Genomic DNA, 19,852 nt, shown 5'->3' on the forward strand with positions numbered 1-19,852 from the left:
CAAGACTCTCGACAGAATCAGGTTTTATGAGGAGACAGTGATTTAGTGGTTATGAAATCTGTTTTTCTCTCTCTTTTAACTGTGTTTTAAAAATCATAAAAAGAATGAAATTACCATCAAGAAGTATGTGGCATCATCTGATATGATTACATCAATCTGCTAAATAACAACAATAATAATGTAATACATATTATATTACTATTATATATATATATATAAATTTGTGTATTTACTTTACTTACTATTGCCAATATATTAAACAATATTTAACAATATAATAACTCATTACAACAATAAAACATAACAATAGAGGATTGATTCAAAGGTCATGGTTTACAAAACACACATTATCTTTTTCTCCACCCCCAAGTGGAAAGCAACAATGTGCTCATGTTCTCAGTGAAAATTCAGGTCGCCTCAAATCAAAACCAACATGCTCAAGACTGGGATCTGGACCCAGAAGGGGAGGAGCCAGTGAAGCAGCGATGAAATGTAAACATGCAGTTTTTCATGCAGGAGTGACGGGAAAACATGTTGGAGCAAGTTGTGTGCGTCTCTGAAGTGACCCGTGAATGTTGAATAAAGTGAGTTTGACACGGTGCCAATAAAGAAAGTTGTCAGGCAGCAACCGTCTCTGTGTGTCTCTGTACAACTATGTTGTCTTTGTTCGACTGTCTGCTTGTAGCGAGTGTATATAGTCTGAAGCCAACATGACTGGCAAAGAACTACTAAAAACACAAGACATGGAAGGCAAAACTCACTGTTAAAAACAATGAAGCAGCTGTGGTGAGGGGAAGCAGTGGTCAGTACCCACCAACATTGGTCAAGTAACAGGAAGGTCGAAGGTCATTGATACATGAGCAGAATAGCAATAGCCAAATACAAAAGTGTCTCATGTTAAACAAGATACTGAATATCACATTGATATTTTTAAAAAGTGAAGAGCAACTGCGAGTCCTGATGTGTGACGGATGGATGTGGGAGATGGAAACTTCTTCCACAGATCAGCGACAGATTAAAACTGAAGGCTTAAATAACTTTCACATTGATGGATTCACCCGGTCTGGACTGCCTTGGGAGAGGTCAGAGAGGTCACTCAAGGCCACAAAGCACCACATCATTCACAGACTGGGAAAAGATTAAAGATAATATTGCATCCGCGCCGGATATATCTTCATGAACTCTGTGTTTGATGATGCACTTCAACGTTTACTAGTTTCAAATGTAGCAGAGGAACTCACAAGTCGTCGTCACAAGTTGAATGAATTAATGTGCATAGTTGTGACTTAAGAAATAATGGGTGTGTGATACAGAGTCATGATGGGGGCGTTCTAGATGAGCCAGGCGGCCGCAGCACCCATCGACCACAGCAATGAATTGTGGTTAGTCGGGGTGTCCGGACTCTACACGGATGTCCAGATCTACAGAGAGCCAGGCGCGGCAGCTGCTTCTGACTCAGGGAACTGAGAACCAACAGTCAGGAGCAGCGAGGATTCAAGCTCAAGTCCTGGTCCACCTCAGGTTCTACACACCCTGGTGCAGACTGATGTTCAACAATATCAAAGGTATGGGGTCCAAATCCTGAGCCGAGTTGAGCTCCACTCTCACATTTCTCATCTGGTTTTGCTGTTGAATTTACCTTCACTTGTTCCTCTTGGGCCGCAGCAAACTCATGAATGGACACTGAGGTCGACCTCCGGGTCCTAAACAAAAGGGTTTCCACCGAAGCAATAAAACTGTACCGCACCAATGTTTGTCCTTCCTTTCTCCACCTCAGCTATAAAGCCATTCCTTCCTCTTATGTTTTGATACACTAGAAACCGTCTCCACTTCAATCGAGGCGCTAAAGCAGGATGTTTGTCGGTACTGGCTCGGTTGTCTAGGCAACAGCACTGACGTCATAGAGGAGATGGCGGTTACACTGACGACTTCCTGTTCCTCCCCGGAGCGTGCAGTGCTGCTGACGCGTCGACTCCTCTGGTGTAATAATACTTCTGTCATCCATTAACTACTACATTGCTACTTTGGCGCGGCGGTGAATGATTCCACCCACGCCGCCGCATTCACACCTGCACGCTCTGCGACAAGGTGGAGGTTTCCATGGCAACAAAACAGGTAAAGATAGGTGCAGATAAGAGCAAACAGCAGAGCAGACCTCTAACCCCAGATGCTGATATCAATATGCAAATATGATCATCTGCGTCAGCCGACTTCCCACGTTGACCCGGTTCTGAGAGCCAGATGTCATAACACAAAAAAATAAAAAAACAATTTCTAGATTTTTTTTTTACTTTTAAATACATCTTCGGTCTTCTTGGGATATTAGGGGCTATATGACTAGCATAAATATGTACTTAGATGAATCATAACTTGAATTAATTTTTATATCTTTGTCCATACGTCTCCAAAACCTTTAGGGAAATTTAAAAAAATCAACATCAGGAACTTGACCTACCAACATTCAAGCTTAATATCAAAGAGCGACCACAAAACATTTCTTCTGCAGGCCTCAATTGAGTTTGAGGCCCATGTATGAGATGGTTTCAAATCCTGAAGCTAAAAGTGGCTGATATGGCAAATAACATGACACGCAAGGTTGTTTTGTCGCGTGATTCCGCCCCATTCAAACCCATCAGTCCTTCCACTAGTCACCAAACATACAAGTTCTATAGGAAGAAAATCCAGAATTGCTTTGTTTCACAAAAAGGGGAAGGAACTTTCAACCGACGAGCCCTGGGTAAACACAAGTTGCATTCACAGGAAGTCTCCCAAGATTGAAAAGGAGTTTTGAACTGAAAAAGATTTTTTTAATATTGAAATGCAGCAATAGGCGTTTGAATATTTTACACATTCTTACCGCTCAATATTAACTTAAATATATAATTTGCATATACATTATATACTTTTTTCCATCTTAATTTAAGATGTCACTTTACGTCTTGTCTTGCCTGTTATTTCTACTATTTATTATTAATATTATTTCAAAATTTTAACCGCTTGTTAGTTTTTGGTTGTTCTGTCTACATACTGTATATCCACCCACGCTACCGCATTCACACACACATATACATACACACACACACACACACATATATATATATATATATATATATATATATATATATATATATATATATATATATATATATATATATATATATATATATATATATATATATATATATATATATATATATATATATATATATATATACATACATACATACACATATATACACACATATATATATATATATATAAAAATGAGATATTTTCTTTTTTGCTATTTTAACATGATACACAATATAATGTACTTTAATTTATGACAGCTGTATAAATAAGAATTTATAGTTTTTAAGTATTTTAATTGCTTGTTTTTTTGTTTTTTTTATTTAATTCTTCCGACCAGATGCTTTTAATGTTATTTTAGATATATTTATTATTTTGGAAAAATTTTTTTGGCAATTCAAAATAATTATTCACGTCATAATTTAACTATTTTAATATGAATGTATACATTTCTATTTAGTTTCAAATCCATTTTGATGATGACAACTGAATAGACATCTTGCAAAAATAATTGTATGTTTTCCCTCAATAGTGAAACATTTTTTAAATAACATTTTATCCTAAACTAAAAAAAAAAAAAAAAAAAGTTCTAACTTTCATGGATCACATTCACCCAAATTTGACATTCAACAGCCTCAAAAATCATCAGACACAGGAGACCGCTGCTTTGAAAGGACCTACAAATTCATTTTTGGATTCGGCTGAAGGAACTGGAAGGGTTGACAAGTTGAATCTGTGTTTGTGTGTGTTCCCTGCAACAATTACCCAAATATGCTGTCATCGAAGCTCCTCTGGGGATTTTGGAGGCGGTCCTCACGTCGTAAATCAAGAAGATGAAGGCAATTATCACTCTGAGGTTTGTTGTGGAGCAGCTTTCAAACAAATTGCGCGACAAGAGGCCTCCAAGAGCGTCACATCACAAACCTGTTGACTCACAACATGAGTTGACCTCACACGCAGAGGTCATCACAGTCACCACACTCTTAACCCACTGAGGAAAGCAAAGTGAGACCATGGAAGGTGAAAGAGTCTTCCTCAGTGCCACTCACGCACACTGAAGCGGTGCAGTCTGAAGTCCCCAAGTAAATAAACAAAAACACAAGAGGAACTCAGCAAAAAAGATTGATTCTGGATGAACATGCTGAGGTGTTTATGACATAATTGAGTTCCATATACAATTTAAAATCAGGCCGGAGCTGACAAACTCATATCGTCCCATGATAGTAGTTTTATAAGATACAACCCAAGTGGAAGTGCCGGGGTCATTGAAAATGACAAAGGAGAATGACAGGAGGGGACATTTAAAACATATTTGGAGCAAATTAAAACAGAGAAATTGAACATTGAATTCATACCTTAACAAATCCTAATAACTACAAACATTACTACTCATACTATCACTTTGAGCTACATTAAAATATAGAAGAGGATGAACACATGAATGTTGGATATACATCCAAGCATATGAATAAATAGCAAAGTATGGGTGAAAGCACTAAATAAGACAAGAAATATCCTCGAAAAATCCTATATTTCTCTTCATTTTCAAAGGCCCTTTAAGTCGACTGTAAAATCATGCTGGGAAGCCGGGAAATCCAAAGAGAAAAGACACTGTACAGGTTTATACACGCAGGTATGGAGACGTATCCCCTTCCATCATCCATATATGTTACTCTGGATTACTGAGGCAAACTTTCCCTGATGCAAATAAATTCAAGAGTAAGGGGAGCGGAAACTCCAGTGCACACGTTTAATCCACCTGCTTGTCAGCGACCAGCCTGTCGGCATGGCGAGCGAAGGTCTGCGCCACGATCAGCGGGAAGACCAGCGTGGCTTCTGCGAACACCTGAGGGGAGACAGAAGAGACATATTACTTTGTACTCTTTACCCCTCCTGACACACCTGGTCTTCATTCTTCTTGACTTGCAAGTCATGTTCGCGACTACAACAAACTGAAACCTGGGGAAATGCCGCCCCCTTGTGGCAGGAAGCAAGCAGTTCCACCGGAAAAGTGACTTTTCCAGATCTGTGGGAACGCAAGAGCTTATCGAGGTTTGTGTAACTGCACACTTACTCCACCTTTGGTTTGTTTTTGTTTTATAGTGAACTAAAGATTTTGTTTCCAGGCTTTGATAAAAAGCTGAATATTCATTTTATGTTTACTTATTTGCATATTATTATTATTATTTGCATTATTAGGAGTCACAAAAGGCAGATTTTTTTCTCTTTTATATTATGTATGACTGCAAAAATACAGCTATAATTTAATAAACATCAAGTGCATTTATTTATGAAGGTGAACTGAATCCCTGCCTAGGTTTCCCTGCTCTAAAAGATCAGTTTCTCCCTGGTACCTTGATGGGTTTGGCGTCTCCTCTGATCTTGCCCCATGACACGGCCTCATCTGGGGTGGCCCCCGAGTCTGAGCCATCAAACTCCTGGCCCGTGTTCACGTACACAGCATAGTCTGAGCCATTCCTCTGGAAGACCACAGCACTGGACGTTATTTTCCTCAATCATCTGAGGGATGGAAGCGTTGTTACCATCAGGTTGGCGTTGTTGATGTGGTGTTTGACCAGGCCGCCACCCAGGATGATGGCTCCAGTCCTTTTGGCATACAGCGCCTTTCTGTTAATCCCACGAATATCTGATGGTGAAAAGCAAATGGATTAGTCTGAGGACAGCCACGCCCTGACGCATTTCCTACCTTCCACGATGTCCAGGACCAGACCGGGGTTTCGCACAGAGTGGAAGAAAATCATGTCGCCCAGCGAGCCGTCAGTCAGAGCCGGACTAAACACTGGAATGTTGTTCTGGAAAAACAGGAAAATTCAGGAATGCAGATGAAATATCTTGACCCCTCTTTACTTTACACACCTTGTAGGCCCAGTGGTAGACAGACTCGGGGTTGTTTATCTCCTTCCCTAGGCGATGGATCATTTTCGATGGAGTCCAGAGAGTTCCCTGGACAAGAAAGGCGTTTTACATCAACCACGTTGACGCATGCGACGTCGGCAGGTACCTCTGTTTGCTGCTCCAACAGCATCTGATCCAGGATGGGCATCATCCAGTCCTCAAACTTACAGTAGTTGTCATTGGGAACCAGCAGATTCCCTATCCTGAAACCAAATGAGAAACTTCATCAGGATGGACGTCTGTTTTCTGGGGAAAAAAAATAAAAAGAAGAAAAAAAGCCACCTGTTGATGCCCTTCTGACGCAAGTCTTTGCCAGATATATTGAAGTCTCCCAAGAAAGTAGGAGCCAGACACTTGATGAAGTCTTCCTCTATTCCTCCAGCTGTGGTCACAATCACATCCACCTGAAAAAGGGGGGAGAAAAATCGAAATTCCTCTCAATTGCAATGCAGGAACAGATAATAAAATTTTCAATGAAGAGGGGAGATGGGAGGGATGAAGAAAATTAGCCTTGAAAATGGGGAAAAAAATTTAAAAACACACCGTGAAATGTCATAAGAATTTATTTTTATTATTAAAAATAAATTGGTTTTGTTCTCACCAGGGAATTTCGAACGATGTAGTACACAAGTCAGGCTGGCGTTTTAAAGGGCCCACTGTTAGGTACCAATCATGCAGAGATTCTGCAGACTTCTACCCATTTAGTTTCAATTTCTTTCGATGGACAGTAAGCGCTGCCAAAAATCCGCCCGAAGAGCTGAATACCAATTACGTTGACTCAGCACCTACTGACTAATCTCAGAGACACAAAAATTTGCAAAACGTACATTCACGTTTCTGCACAAAAATATTTCATGGAACAAGTGACACTGACGCAATATCATGTTATAACAAGTTATAATGGAAATATAAAAGTGAGATAGTGCCTGAGAGACTATTTTTGCATCGCTCAGACTAGAAAAATATGATAACAAGCAATTAAAATACTGAAAATATAAATATTGTTATATTACAATATTATCACCAAGCAAACTTCCTGTAATGGTTGAACAAGGCCCCATGTGTTCCCCGGAGAAACCGACACAAGCATGATAGAACATGCTCTGAGCAAGTCAGGACCCAGGTTCCCACCGCCTGGAGCTCTATACCCTGCTTCCTGATTTCAGATCACCTCAGTTGATCTCTGTACGGTATGTTCCAGAGACACTTGCTGAGTGCATTTGCCTCTCGGCGGTTTCAGCTCAGCAACAGTCACTCCGTGGAGGTCGATAAAAGATATAGAATTTACCATTTTATGCTCTACCAAGTAGCGAATGGTCTCCCTGACTCCAGAACTGATGAGATTGGAGGTGAACCCCAGGAAGATGGTGCAGCCATTTTTCTTTCCCCCTTCTGCTTGATTCTCCTCATCGTTCTCGACCGGCTCCAGTCGCTTCTCAATCTTCAGCCATAAAGAAAAGTAGAATTCCACATGAAAACAACCAGAGCCAGGGATGGCTTGGGTAACAAGAATACAGCTCACACCATTTGGTTGATCTGCTGAATGGCCATGGCTAAGCTGCTGGACTGGAAACCCGTGGTGAGGTACGACTTCAGAATCTCATGCAGATCCACACCTTGGTTAAAGTCATAGCCCTTGATTGTCAGCAGGTTCTCCGGAACTTCACAGCTGGTCTTGAGGACAGCTTCCTTAGCTGCGGCGAGGACGTTTTCAGCCATCGCTGGACGAAAGCAGAACGATAGCTGATAGATAAAGGAGTCGGTCCAAAAACAGGTCTCAAGAATGTGTTGTATAAAAAATAAAATACCAGTCTCACAACAACAGAGAAGAAGTAGGCAGATGTCCAGAAAAGGGTGGAGAAACATGGCAATTCATCAAGTCATTTATTCCGCTGAGTTATTTTGTACTGCAAAAACAGTTTCTAACCTATGTGTAACCAATGAAGCTTTTCAGTAACACAATCACAGAAATGTCTATATAAAAATAGCCACAAGGCAAATGTCACTTGCGCCATGAATCTGACATCAATGTTTACTTCACTATTGGCAACATAAATATCGGAAGTCAAATAAGCAGCATTTAGATATTTCAAATGTGAATGCAGGTTAAATACTACAAGAAGTTCACAATAACGCGCCCTCACAATTATATAATATTGCATTACATTAAATTAGATTTCAGCTGTTAACACCCAGTTAAAAACACTGCACATACGAACACGGGCCGACGTACGAAGCATTTTTAAACCAACTTTTGAGTGCATAGCTGAATAGCATTACAGATAAATATTGCTTTTTAGATATAGACAAGCAGGTGAAGCAGCTAACTCATGTAGCAAAAGAGAAGCTACGGTTCTTGTAAAAAAAAAAAAACGGTAGGCTATAAGAAGTAATGGCAACAAAAGGGACGGAGGAAGATTAAAAAGCTTACTTTTATGGGCACAACCACAAAAACAGTCGCGAAGTCTTCCTCAGGAGTCTGAGACAGAAGTGACGACGGCCGTCTCGCATTCTTATAAACACCACATGAGCACACCGCACACTGCCGCCACGGAAACCGCTAAGGGACAAAAAGCCAGCTGCGCATGTCACAAAACCAGAAGAAGTTTAATCCATTTTCTCGTTTTCTCTCGTTATTCGGCTGTTCGGATAAAAAAAACTCACGTTGGATCAGTGAGGGTCATACGGCCATCCTTTTAAATATAATATATTTGCCCAGTTACAAAACCACTGTATCGCCGTTGTTTCGTAGGATAAAACCATTTGAGCTGAAGAAACAGTTAAAGAAGAAAGAAAGAAAGAGTTAAGAAACTGATAAAGTCTGTACAGATGTACGGAGAAATGTTTAACTCAAAATAATGATTTATATTAACACAAATTATACACAAAAATGCAGGAAGAGGACACACTTGGCGCAGTAACAATAATAATAATAATAATAACCTTTATAAATGGTAGTCACAAATGGTAATATAAGCAGAATCTGTTTTTACAGAAAAAATAAAATAAAATAAAATGCAGTTGTGAAATAGGATACTTGTGACTAAATGTCATACATATATTTATATTTAAATCTTATGATATCATGATTAAATTAATTTGGTGACAGTGTTATTATTTAAAAAAGGAAACTGTATCATAATGAATTATAGATCATGAGAAAACAAACTTAATGATGAATTCTGAGCATTAAAATACAGAAATGACAGCATCAACAAAAATGCATTGTGATGTTAGTGATAACCTTTGCAGTATTGTAGTTGTGGGTTAATAAAATAGATGGCCGTGTGACATTTGATGCTCCCCGGCAAATCCACTGCTGCGAGGGATGTTTTTGACCTTTCTTTCAACGGTGACCTTTGACATCACAGGACTCACTGAAAGTAGAAAGAGGACGGAGAACATAAATCACAATGAGAAGATTGTTTCTCACACCGCTCATTCAGAGAAGTTCATACACAGAGCTGGCAGCTGATGTAAAGGACGATCATGTCAGGAAAGACGTGCAGCAGTAACACAACCAGCCATGTGCAGAGAGTTGTGGATCAGCTGCGACTGGAGGCTGGAATGCAGAGGATCAAGGTGGGTACCGTCCTCTATTATCATGGTGGAACAACACTTTGTCTCTGAGTGAAGTTGCCTCCATCCAGATCTCCCTCACCGCTGCAGACTTGGTCCAGTATTGCCAGGAGCACAGACGCAGCGACCCGCTGGTCAGCGGCATTGCAGCGTCAGCCAACCCTTTCAAAGAGAAGAAGACCTGCGCGCTGCTGTAGACAACTATGACTGATGGAAGAGCTCCACTTTTTCTTTCATCACCATGTTAAAGATACGTACCAACATGTTGGCTTCTTATTCTATGATGTTTGACTTTTAATTTTCTTGTCATTGATCAGATGTAGAATTTAAAAATAAATAAATGAATTAATAAATATTCCCTGCACTGAGTTATAATTTGTATCCAATAGCTAAGATTTAATATTTAATTTCCTTCCTTCCTATTTTTAATTTAAAAAAAATGCAATTTTATCACCAATAATTATTCACATTTAATAGAATTGTATGAATGTATTTTATTCATTAGACCCCTGAATATAATTCATAAATATAACTGAATTAAAAAAGAATTTGAAAAGATAAAAAAACTGTATGAGTTGAGGTTATTTCACAAATAATAACTACATACTTTTTAATTTTTATTTGCTTATGTGAGATGTAACCATATACTTTCTCGGACTGTGATGTGGCCCTAAAAGACATTAATCTCTTAATCTTTGTTCCACCATTAACAAATAAAATGTTTTTTTTTTACTATTTATTACATATTTATTTCATATTACATAACGCTAAATGAACCGTCATTTTGTAGGAAATTGTGCATTATGACATGGAAAAATCAGAGTGCAAAGAACTGTTCCACAAATGTTGTTTTACCAGAAAACTGCGATGTTCTATCACAACTTGGAAACAGTATTTCTCAGTGCACAGGGAGGAAGTTCATCACCAGCCCTGGTTTATCTAAGATAAGGGCATTTCGACATCTGGTACAGAGTGAGAGCTTGTTCCATTGAGCTCCGGGGAATATCTTGTGAATCAAGTCAGAACTGGTTCTGTCAAGCAAATGCAACAAAGTAGATGGTGAAAACGTTTTCCCAGGATTTACATGGTTTATTGTCTTTGTAAAATCAAACCAGGCAGGATTTGTCCGCTGTGACGCAGGAAAACATCCAACGGACGCGTCACATTTCGCATTTTTAGTCAGTTTTTAAGAAATGATTTACGATCACGGACGGAAGAAGCCGACTGCAAAGCCATTATAAATGTTCTTGCCCGTACATGAAATGCAGAACCTGCATGTAATAATATAATTGCTATGTTCAAGTTTCAACTCAAAATACCACATTGTGACAAGATCACTGCACAGACTTGAAGCGTCCTTACGAGAAAACAAGACCATGAGGCGCGACTCAGGAGATGATGGGATCTTTATTGCTGAGGTGGCAATATTTCAGTCATGGATCAAGTGTTCAGTTTAGAGTCACATTGATGAATAGCTTGACATTTATGTTGCAAATTTAAAGCATGTATCAGTTACAGTTCTTCTTTCACAAGATTTATCACACAGTTTTGCACACGTCCCTTAAACTAAAACGCTGTAAGATGTTGATCCACGGAACCGCGAGATACATATCAAACTGGTTTCCACTTTCATTTGTGGGGTTTCCAGACTTCCACGCATGTTTCTCCCGACGCTACGGCAAGAACGCCGGCCTCCACACTCAGCTGATGGAAAGAGAGAAGCATGTCAAGAATAAATCAAATTATTATTGTATAATATCTATCCAGTAATAATAAACCAGAAATTACTGCTTGGAAATTTTGGTTAAAATCACCTTTAAGATGCATGTTAGATCATGAAGCGTCATTTAACCATCATTTTAATAAATTAAAAACGTATATTTCCATTTAAAGTTCAGTTTAAAACAATATTCTACAAGTATGAACAAAGAAAAATCATTTTTCTGAGACGCAGGAAAACAGGAAGCACAATTTTACCTCCTGATCCCCAGGTTACTGACAGTGTAGATTTATTTAGTTTAAAAATGTGACTATGAGACAAATAATGCGAAATGGAGAGAGGTACATAATCATTTCAGTTTTAGAAACAATTGCTATGTGTGTACAGATACAAATATTATGATACAAATGTTTTATCACACACAAAAATATTTTGGAAGAAAATAATAGTCACTAGAAAATAATTGTAACATGCAATATAACAATAATCATCATAAAAAACAGCAATTATAATATATATTTTTGAAGAAAAATGTGCTAGAATTTCAGGAGAATCAGGAAAAGGGCAGCATGGAAAGGAAACAACCTAATTTCTTAGGTTGCACAGGTCGTTTCTTGATGTTCGAAGGGGATAAACAGTTAACTTACGCCACTGATCGCACTTTTATGTCGCAGCGTGCACAATGTCTTCGGAGGCGCAGAAGGGATGTGAATCTAAAAAACAACAAGACAAGTGAACGACAGTATGATGTGGGGAGAAAAGACAAGTACTCAGGCATTTTTACCTTGACGGTGGAATCAAATGAGCAGGTGTAGAGGCTCCCAGGGGACTTGTGGATGCCAGTTACCATGGCTGTGTGCCCCACTCCGAAGCGGGACAGGGATTTTAACTTACAGCTCTGTACGGAGAAGGAATGGATCGTACCGCGGCTGTCTCCTCCCCAGACTTCACCGTCGGCGTAGGACATGCAGCGGAGGTAAGAGCTCAACTGCAAATGGAAGGTGTCCTCGTAAACATGACCATACATTGGTCACGCATTAAAACGTGTGGACAAACCTGGCATTTTCCCAGGACAGCGTTTGTCCGGCTGTCATACACACTCAGGTTGCCGTCTTTGCTCCCACAAATGATGTAGTTGTCATCCGCCGCCAGGCACATGACATTGCTTCTGGGAGGCCTCAGACTTTTCACCAACGGTTCGGCAGCTGCCCACAAAAGTATCACAGAGAAGCTCAGATCGAACCGACTATACCCATGAACTAAGGTCATGCACACTGACCTCTGAGGTCATACATGTTGACCCTCTTATCTACTGTGCCAGCAAGTAAGAATTCCCTGTGATAGGTCAAACAGAAGACACCAGCTCCAGTCCTGATGAGGCCTCTCTCAGCTCCACATGCCTGAAGGTCCCATTGTCTTATGGTAGCGTCGAAGCTCCCGGACGCCAACCAAGATCCCTGAGACGCCAAGCACCAGACCCAGCCTTGGTGACTACTGAACTGACCCTCGCCTCGCATCGTGAGAAGCAGAGGGTTCCGTAAGTCTCGCTTCAGATCCCACAGTTTCACCTCCCAGTCTCTGGAACCAGTGGCACAGATGGCCCCTTCACCTCCCAACAGGAGGACGCAGTTGATCGGGGCAATGTGTTCGGAATGTAGCGTAAGGTGATCTAGCTCAGGATTCAAGGCCAAGCTTTTCTGTAGCAGCTCTACATCTATATCTCCGCGGACCCCCTCGATGAGTGCAAAGTCATCCTGGTGGTTACCGACACGTTGTTGCTCCTCATCATTCATCACACCAGCGATTGGGTCTTCAAGATTGACATCTGCTCTCTCTTCCCACTCTTGCAAACCCGCCATGAGATCATCCTCAACTGCAGGCGGAAACTCTCCATTCTCAGCCTCCAGAGCGATCTCCATTTCTTCATCGCCCGGTCCAAACTCCTGAAAAGCATTTTCCTGGTTTTGCATTTCCACCACCGGCGGCTGCAGAACTCCTCTCCGTTCCTCTTCATTATTGGGTTTCTGTTTCTCGAAAAAGTGACGCAGGCCCAACCAGCAGGCCACCAACTGCTCCATTTCCAGGCAAACGGTTTGCCAGTCGATGTCTTCTCTCAGCTGCACTGGAAAGCGTGCTCCTGACCCGACCAGCCTGCGCGCTCGCAGCTGGAGGGCAGCATTGTCCTTGCACACATTACTTAAAGCCTGGCACACCTGAGAAATTGGACAGATTTAGCCAAACATCTCACTCAATATTTACAGCCTCTCCAGACATAAAAGTAAACAATACAAATGAGATTTAGTCAGCAAACTTGAAAACACAACCTACTGAGATAAAGCTTGTAAAAGACAAGACACACTCTCATTGTGTTAGAGTCAAACCTTTGGCAGCACATTGATGATGCAGCTCGCAGAAAGATAAGAAGTGATGTAGGCAATGAGTTCCCATGGTAAGGATAATAGACCACTGGCCTCAGCTGGGGGAGAGAGGCTCGAGGCAGAGGGTTCATGGTCATAGAGCCGAAGACTGGGAGATACACAAGGAGGAATTGTTTTCATGACATATAACGGACGCTGAATATCACCCGGCTTTTACCGCTGCAGGCTGGACTCCGGTTCCTCTCCTGACAAAGGTCCAGACGACGGTCCATCGTGTTTATCATCGCTGTCCACGGGTGGAATATTCTGGTTCTCCGTTCCCTCAGACATCACACACTCGAAATCTAATTTAAAACACTACACACCTTGCGATTCCAACACCTTTGTTTGTTGTTTTTCTGGACTGAAACTATATTATCTTAGTTCTGGCCAGGTGGCAAAAGCTACAAGGCGCTCGCTTACATTCAAAGAAGTAGAGGCTGAAGCTATTAGCACCCGTCAGCTAACGATTATACAATCGAGAAAGGATCAAAGTTACCATGTTTCAGAGATGTGGGATTTTGAACGACGCCATCATCTAAATTACGGTATTTATTTGTACTAAACACACATTGTTATCTGATTTACTACTGTCGGTGTCTGTCTTCTTCTAGTTGTTGTCATTATTTCTGGTGCGTGCAATGGCAACCGCACAACACAGCGCCGCCTAGTGTATATAATATTTTGTATCAAAAAATACCCCAGGTATTAAATCATAATGAATAATACATTATTAATAAAATACCTGTATACAATGGTGTGTACTATTAATGTCATGCTTCTCTGCCGTTGTCTTATAGTTGAACTTTCTTACCTTTTTAACCTTTTATACCGCTGACAAATTCCATTTGGCTTTTAACTTAAAAGGACTGATGTATATCGACGTCTATTTGTTGTTGGGTCCGTAATTTAATAAATAAAATTGAGCGATTGTGATGGGTAGTGCTATTGTTCAGAGAACGGGTCATGACGGTTATAGCTGACAAGTAAACATGTACTGTATATTAGACGTTGTGCTTATTTTTCCATGTATGGATATGAAAAGACGGCTGTTGAAATAGTAGTTTTGAATGAATTAAAGTCATTTTTTCCACCAATAAATAGGGTTTTTTTGTCCTTTGCCACGACTTATGCATTTGTTTTTATTTATTAATTGTACTGAATAGTGACAAGAATGAGTATTCATAACGCCTGTTATGTAATATTATTAACCTACAATTTGTCAGACACGACACCTAATCGTGTTTACACAAATATTTAAGGGCTGTCACAGTTATATGTACATTCCTATTCCTCTTGCCGCAGGTCACTGGTTCATCAGCCTGCGTTTCCTGAAATGCAACTGTTCTTTGAAGGGAAATGAACTGTTTGCCTGTTGGGCATCCAACCAGTCGTGGGGTGTTTTCTGTTGTGAAGATGCATGATAGTCCATTGTCTGTCAAGCAACCTGTCATCCCAATTCATCCTCACTGAATCTAATCTCAAAATTACAACCTCTGTTCACACTTTTAATGTATATTTTTCTTCAGCTAGACACACAAATGTTTTCAGCTCCCTTCACAGAAGAGCTTAATACAGCGCCACATTTGATATACACCACACCCACTGAAGCTGAGCTAATGCCATTGTCTACTTTGAAGTCGTTTGATTCGCTTGTGCTGCAAAAGTCGTCGCCACCAGCAGAGGGAAGATCAAGGATGCATCTCCAAACACCTGAAAAATAGAACGTATTCTAACATACTGCCAGCATCAAATAAAAAACAAAGTTGAGTCGTGAGTGGCAGCACTGCCGACCTTTACAGGTTCAGCTTTCTTGTTGATCTTGCCCCAGGACACCGCCTCATCTGGTCTGGCACCAGAGTCGCAACCGTCAAATTCTTGAGCTGTGTTCACGTACACAGCATAGTCTGCTCCGTCTCTCTGGTAGGATGCAAAAGCAACCAAGAATGAGAGGATTACAAAAAGCTTTATTGCCAGGAAGTGCTTTGGTAGATTCATCATTGGTAGATAGTGCATTAATGAAAAAATAAATGAAATATAAAAAAATAATAATAATAAAAAAAACAGTAACACTCCTCAGAGTTAAGCTTCACGAGTGGGTCACTTATTTCTGCAGGTTTTTCACAACCACAACACTGGGTTTGCCTGAAGTCATGAAGTCAACCCAGGTCTTCTGAGGGAAAAATAACACATGGCATTCTCAACTAAATAAATGAGCAGCGCAATAAAAAGTAAAGACAAGAAAAGGAGAGCAATTTGGAGAGACATGCATGAAGACTCACCCAGGAGTTGGCATTGCAGATGTGATGTTTAGCCACACCCCCTCCCAGGGTGATGATGCCAGTGCTGTTGGCTGCCAGGACGAGGTTATTCATGCGCACCACATCTGCAGTGGAGCATGCGATGGTCAGAAAGAGACAAACCACGACTGGCCATCAAGTAGCTCCACCTTCACTAATGTCTACGATCAGGCCAGGGGTGTCTCTTCCGAACAGGAATAGAGCATCTCCAATGGCCCCGTCTGTCAGGGCTGGACTGAAGACCGGGATCTTATTCTGAACAAGCAAACACATTTGTCAGCCTTTTTTTTTCGTCTGCCCTGTAAATCGTGAGATTCTTAACTGTCACAGCTGCAGACCGCGCCGCTGCTTCACATTGGCTGCAGGGTCAAGCAACATTCTGTAATGATTTCACCTTGTAGGCCCAGTAGCACACAGACTCAGGGTTGTCTATCTCCTTTCCTAGGCGATGGATCATCTTGGATGGGGTCCAGTTTACGCCCTGGAATGGACTTAGATTATATATGGGCTAAAGAAAAGCTCTTTGACCGGTTTTCCAACCTGCGTCTTCTGCTCCTGCAGCAGCTGCTTCAGGATGGGCATCAACCACTCGTTGAATTTGACATAGTTTTCCTCTGGTAGAAGAATATTTCCATTCCTGCAACCAAAAAGTCATCCCGCTCAGTCCAGGCTTTGTCTCCTGCAGCCACGTTTTCGCCAGACTCTGGCTAACACACTGATCAGACTCATCGTCTGAGAATTCATCCTGAACCTCACCATGTTATAAGCATCTCTGCAACAGTGTATGCTGAAGGATTAGGGATATAAGTAAGCGGACATGTTGAGGCCTGCACTTCTCATGTATAGAACACACCTTTATTGAAGCTGCCAAACATTCCATTACTATGTTTTAACAGGTCTTTCTAGTCGACTGATTCCAAAAAACTTTATTTCGAAACCTTTTACAGACCAGGTATCTAACCATAGACCACTTTGGATACGCTTAAAGTGTGTATCTCATGTGTACTGAACACCTGGATTGATGGCTATAAAAGCGATTGGGATCACACCCACAACTTGAATGATTTATTCCTTGTACAATTTCACACACGTCCTGAAAGTATCGTCCCAATCTGTTTGTAACGTTACAAGTTATTTTGAACACAAACATAATGAAAACCTCTTGGTAGAGGTAAAGAAGGACTCAAGACTCTCACCTGTTGTGGCCTTTTTTGTACAAGTACTTGCCAGGCATTTGGAAGTCGCCGATGTAGCTTGGTGCCATACACTTGATCAGATCTTCCTCTATCCCTCCTGCTGTGGTCACAATTACATCCACCTGGTGGAAATAAGAATTTCATCATTCAGTCTTTTTGAGTTGTTTTGAACACAGACCAACACGGTGGAAAACATAACCTCCTCAACGAAGGTTGCAAGAATACCATTCTGTGTTGAGCCAGGTAGCAGATGGTCTCCCGGAGGCCGGAGCTGATGAGGTTCGACGTGTAGCCCAAGAAGATGGTGCAGCTACCGTAACAGGGGCAGACGGCCGGGTCTGGCTCTTCCCCGTTCTTAGCCACCACAGGCTGCATGCGCTTCTCGATCTGTGGGGGCAGTTAAGAGAGTATTTTTTAAAGTCTAAAGACAAAAAAAAAACACGTGACACGGGGCTCAAACTCATGGCCCGGGGACCAACTCTGGCCTGCTGAGTCATTTTACGTGGCCACCACAGTTTCAATGCATAACTGGATCAGCAGTGATCTGAGCTTTGAGAACTTCAGACCACTGTTTTGGGCGTGTTTGTCTGAGTTTTGAATGGAGTAGGTGGGGAACTATAAAGATGCTACGCGCTAAAATAAGCCTCCAAAAATGACAAGGGAGACTGACACACCTGACCTGGTTGAGCTTGACGCTACCATGGCGATGAGGTTTTTAGCTAACCGTTTGGATGAGCACATTCACTTGGATTTGGTCCCAATGATTGTTCATGCCTCATTGAAGTTGTTAGAAACCCAACTCTTATGAAACAATTAAACAAGAGTAATGGGCATACGTGCATATTGTGTCTTCCACCTGACAATTTTTCTTTCATCTTGTTCTCATAGTGACTGCCAAAGTAGAGCAGCTCACATTTAAACAAGACCTTTGACATAAAACTTTGTCCAAGCACATTTATAGAGATTGATAGCTTAGTTTTTTTTGCTGTATCTTAGGTGGCACTGCACATGAGGAGGTTAGAAGAAAGGTCCTGGAACTATACAGTAAAAGCTTAAGACCCCTGAGAGTCTGCACCACTGTGGCTGGAACCAACTTCTATCTGCAGCTATTTGAAACAGTTCTCTCAGCGTCCAGAACATTGTTGTCCGGCGTGATGCACACTCACCATGCTGTTGATCTGCTTGACCGCCAAGCCAAATCGAGTGGCCTGTAATCCAGTGGTGAGGTAGGACCGCAGCAGAGCCTTGTGATCCACACCCTTGTTGAAGTCATAGCCTTTGACCACCGGGGTGCCGTCCGGCATGGGGTCACACACTCTGTAGTTGGGTGTGGAAAAGCCGTGCGAATGACCCGCCATTTTGCCCACTGAAAGAACAGAGAGAGATGGGAGTGAAACACACAGAAGCGGGGGCACAGACCCATCTTTTGGGGTCTAATCTATTCTCATCTACTCTGGTCAAATATAATCTGAAGAGATAATGAACGGCAGTTTTGATACACCAATCACTTTAATTAAAAGAGTTACTGGGCGTGTTGCGTTGACTATGGCCGGGATCCAAACGTCAAACCAGTCTGATAAGAAAACACCCGCCTCTTTTTTTTTTTTTTTTTTTTCCAGCCCCAGATGAACCCAAGTCAGGCGTTCTCTTCTGTCAGTTAAAGAGGAGCTGTTTTAATTCTTCTTAAAATGCTTGTTAGGAAAGAAGAAGCACCAGTTAACTCAGGAGTTGCTCATGAGCTTCTTGGACAGGACTTTAAATTCCGATTTTTTCAAGTCACATAAAGGGGTGTAAAACCGCCCGCCCTCTTTATCACCTCAACTGCTCTGCACTGATGCCCTCACTCAACTGCTGCTACCTACCTTCAATATACACAGCTTTCAGTCTTCACTAAAAAATATTAATTAAATAAATAATTAATTAATTATCATTTAACGCACGCACAGTCTGAATTTTAATTTCTCATGACAAGTCAGAAGTACAGTTAAATTAAATACACAATGCAAAGAAACTTTACTGCCAGCACACCCCGTCGGTTTGTCCTACAAAAGAAGTTTGACTCACGTACCTGACATCCAGTTGGTGTCTGAGAGTTCACAGATATCGACATCACTTTACAAACACACACCTACATATTCAAGTGGGCGGGCTTTAAGACAGATGAGTCAGATGTTGTCCCACAGCCAGATGCTCCTGAGATAAATGTAAGCACCAACAGACCATGAAGAATGTTCTAAAAACCTTTAAGTAACTTCGATGATGGCAGGTAGATGAGCTGAAGTCTACGAACCTATGCCAGGATCCTGTTTGATCCTGTTTTGCTCTGCCTTTAACAGATTCTTCCAGCTCTGCTTGAAGACAAGCTTCACCAGCTCGACGTGCCTGACTCCCTCTGCAGATGGATTACAGACTTCCTGACCAGCCGAAGTCAGCATGTGCGGCTGGGGACGACTGTCTCCGACACTCGGACCCTCAACATCGGGTCTCCTCAGGGCTGTGTTCTCTCTCCATGGCTCTTCTCTCTGTACACTAACTGCTGCACCTCCAGCCACGAGTCCGTGAAGCTGATCAAGTTTACGGATGACACCACCATCATCGGGCTCATCTCAGATGGAGATGAGTCGGCTTACAGGAGGGAGGTGGAGCGGCTGGTGT

General features: G+C 41.4%; 5 protein-coding genes across 7 annotated transcripts; 1 reads left to right on the forward strand and 4 right to left on the reverse strand.

The window, feature by feature from the left end:
* Nucleotides 1–4,080: 4,080 nt before the first annotated feature.
* On the reverse strand, nt 4,081–8,538 carry dhps (deoxyhypusine synthase). Of its 2 annotated transcripts, none has more exons than XM_053851750.1 (10): nt 8,417–8,532; nt 7,510–7,728; nt 7,274–7,426; nt 6,268–6,389; nt 6,092–6,188; nt 5,947–6,033; nt 5,777–5,882; nt 5,613–5,716; nt 5,424–5,549; nt 4,081–4,915 (listed from the first exon to the last, which is right to left on the reverse strand). In XM_053851750.1, the coding sequence occupies exons 2-10, from the start codon at nt 7,702–7,704 to the stop codon at nt 4,820–4,822; spliced, it is 1,086 nt and encodes a 361-aa protein (XP_053707725.1). In that variant the 5' UTR covers nt 7,705–7,728; nt 8,417–8,532; the 3' UTR covers nt 4,081–4,819. The 2 variants fall into 2 exon arrangements, with proteins under 2 accessions (XP_053707725.1, XP_053707726.1); XM_053851751.1 differs by having other exon boundaries at nt 4,083–4,915; nt 7,510–7,706; nt 8,417–8,538.
* An 887-nt stretch (nt 8,539–9,425) lies between these two features.
* Nucleotides 9,426–9,933, forward strand: LOC128751328 (guanine nucleotide-binding protein G(I)/G(S)/G(O) subunit gamma-12-like). The gene is made up of 2 exons (XM_053852284.1): nt 9,426–9,567; nt 9,636–9,933. The coding sequence occupies exons 1-2, from the start codon at nt 9,475–9,477 to the stop codon at nt 9,759–9,761; spliced, it is 219 nt and encodes a 72-aa protein (XP_053708259.1). The 5' UTR covers nt 9,426–9,474; the 3' UTR covers nt 9,762–9,933.
* A 1,027-nt stretch (nt 9,934–10,960) lies between these two features.
* fbxw9 (F-box and WD repeat domain containing 9) lies at nt 10,961–14,473 on the reverse strand. Its single transcript, XM_053852019.1, has 7 exons — nt 13,880–14,473; nt 13,666–13,810; nt 12,564–13,497; nt 12,341–12,489; nt 12,069–12,272; nt 11,932–11,997; nt 10,961–11,268 (listed from the first exon to the last, which is right to left on the reverse strand). The coding sequence occupies exons 1-7, from the start codon at nt 13,990–13,992 to the stop codon at nt 11,194–11,196; spliced, it is 1,686 nt and encodes a 561-aa protein (XP_053707994.1). The 5' UTR covers nt 13,993–14,473; the 3' UTR covers nt 10,961–11,193.
* An 808-nt stretch (nt 14,474–15,281) lies between these two features.
* Nucleotides 15,282–17,001, reverse strand: LOC128751161 (deoxyhypusine synthase-like). Of its 2 annotated transcripts, none has more exons than XM_053852007.1 (6): nt 16,542–17,001; nt 16,396–16,482; nt 16,151–16,256; nt 15,984–16,087; nt 15,496–15,621; nt 15,282–15,414 (listed from the first exon to the last, which is right to left on the reverse strand). In XM_053852007.1, the coding sequence occupies exons 1-6, from the start codon at nt 16,581–16,583 to the stop codon at nt 15,331–15,333; spliced, it is 549 nt and encodes a 182-aa protein (XP_053707982.1). In that variant the 5' UTR covers nt 16,584–17,001; the 3' UTR covers nt 15,282–15,330. The 2 variants fall into 2 exon arrangements, with proteins under 2 accessions (XP_053707982.1, XP_053707983.1); XM_053852008.1 differs by having other exon boundaries at nt 16,396–16,492; nt 16,542–16,610.
* A 171-nt stretch (nt 17,002–17,172) lies between these two features.
* Nucleotides 17,173–18,555, reverse strand: LOC128751361 (deoxyhypusine synthase-like). The gene is made up of 3 exons (XM_053852330.1): nt 18,364–18,555; nt 17,423–17,584; nt 17,173–17,319 (listed from the first exon to the last, which is right to left on the reverse strand). The coding sequence occupies exons 1-3, from the start codon at nt 18,553–18,555 to the stop codon at nt 17,194–17,196; spliced, it is 480 nt and encodes a 159-aa protein (XP_053708305.1). The 3' UTR covers nt 17,173–17,193.
* Nucleotides 18,556–19,852: the final 1,297 nt, after the last annotated feature.

This window comes from Synchiropus splendidus, chromosome 19, assembly GCF_027744825.2.
Source record: "Synchiropus splendidus isolate RoL2022-P1 chromosome 19, RoL_Sspl_1.0, whole genome shotgun sequence".
In the NCBI taxonomy this organism is placed as follows: Eukaryota; Metazoa; Chordata; class Actinopteri; order Syngnathiformes; family Callionymidae; genus Synchiropus; species Synchiropus splendidus.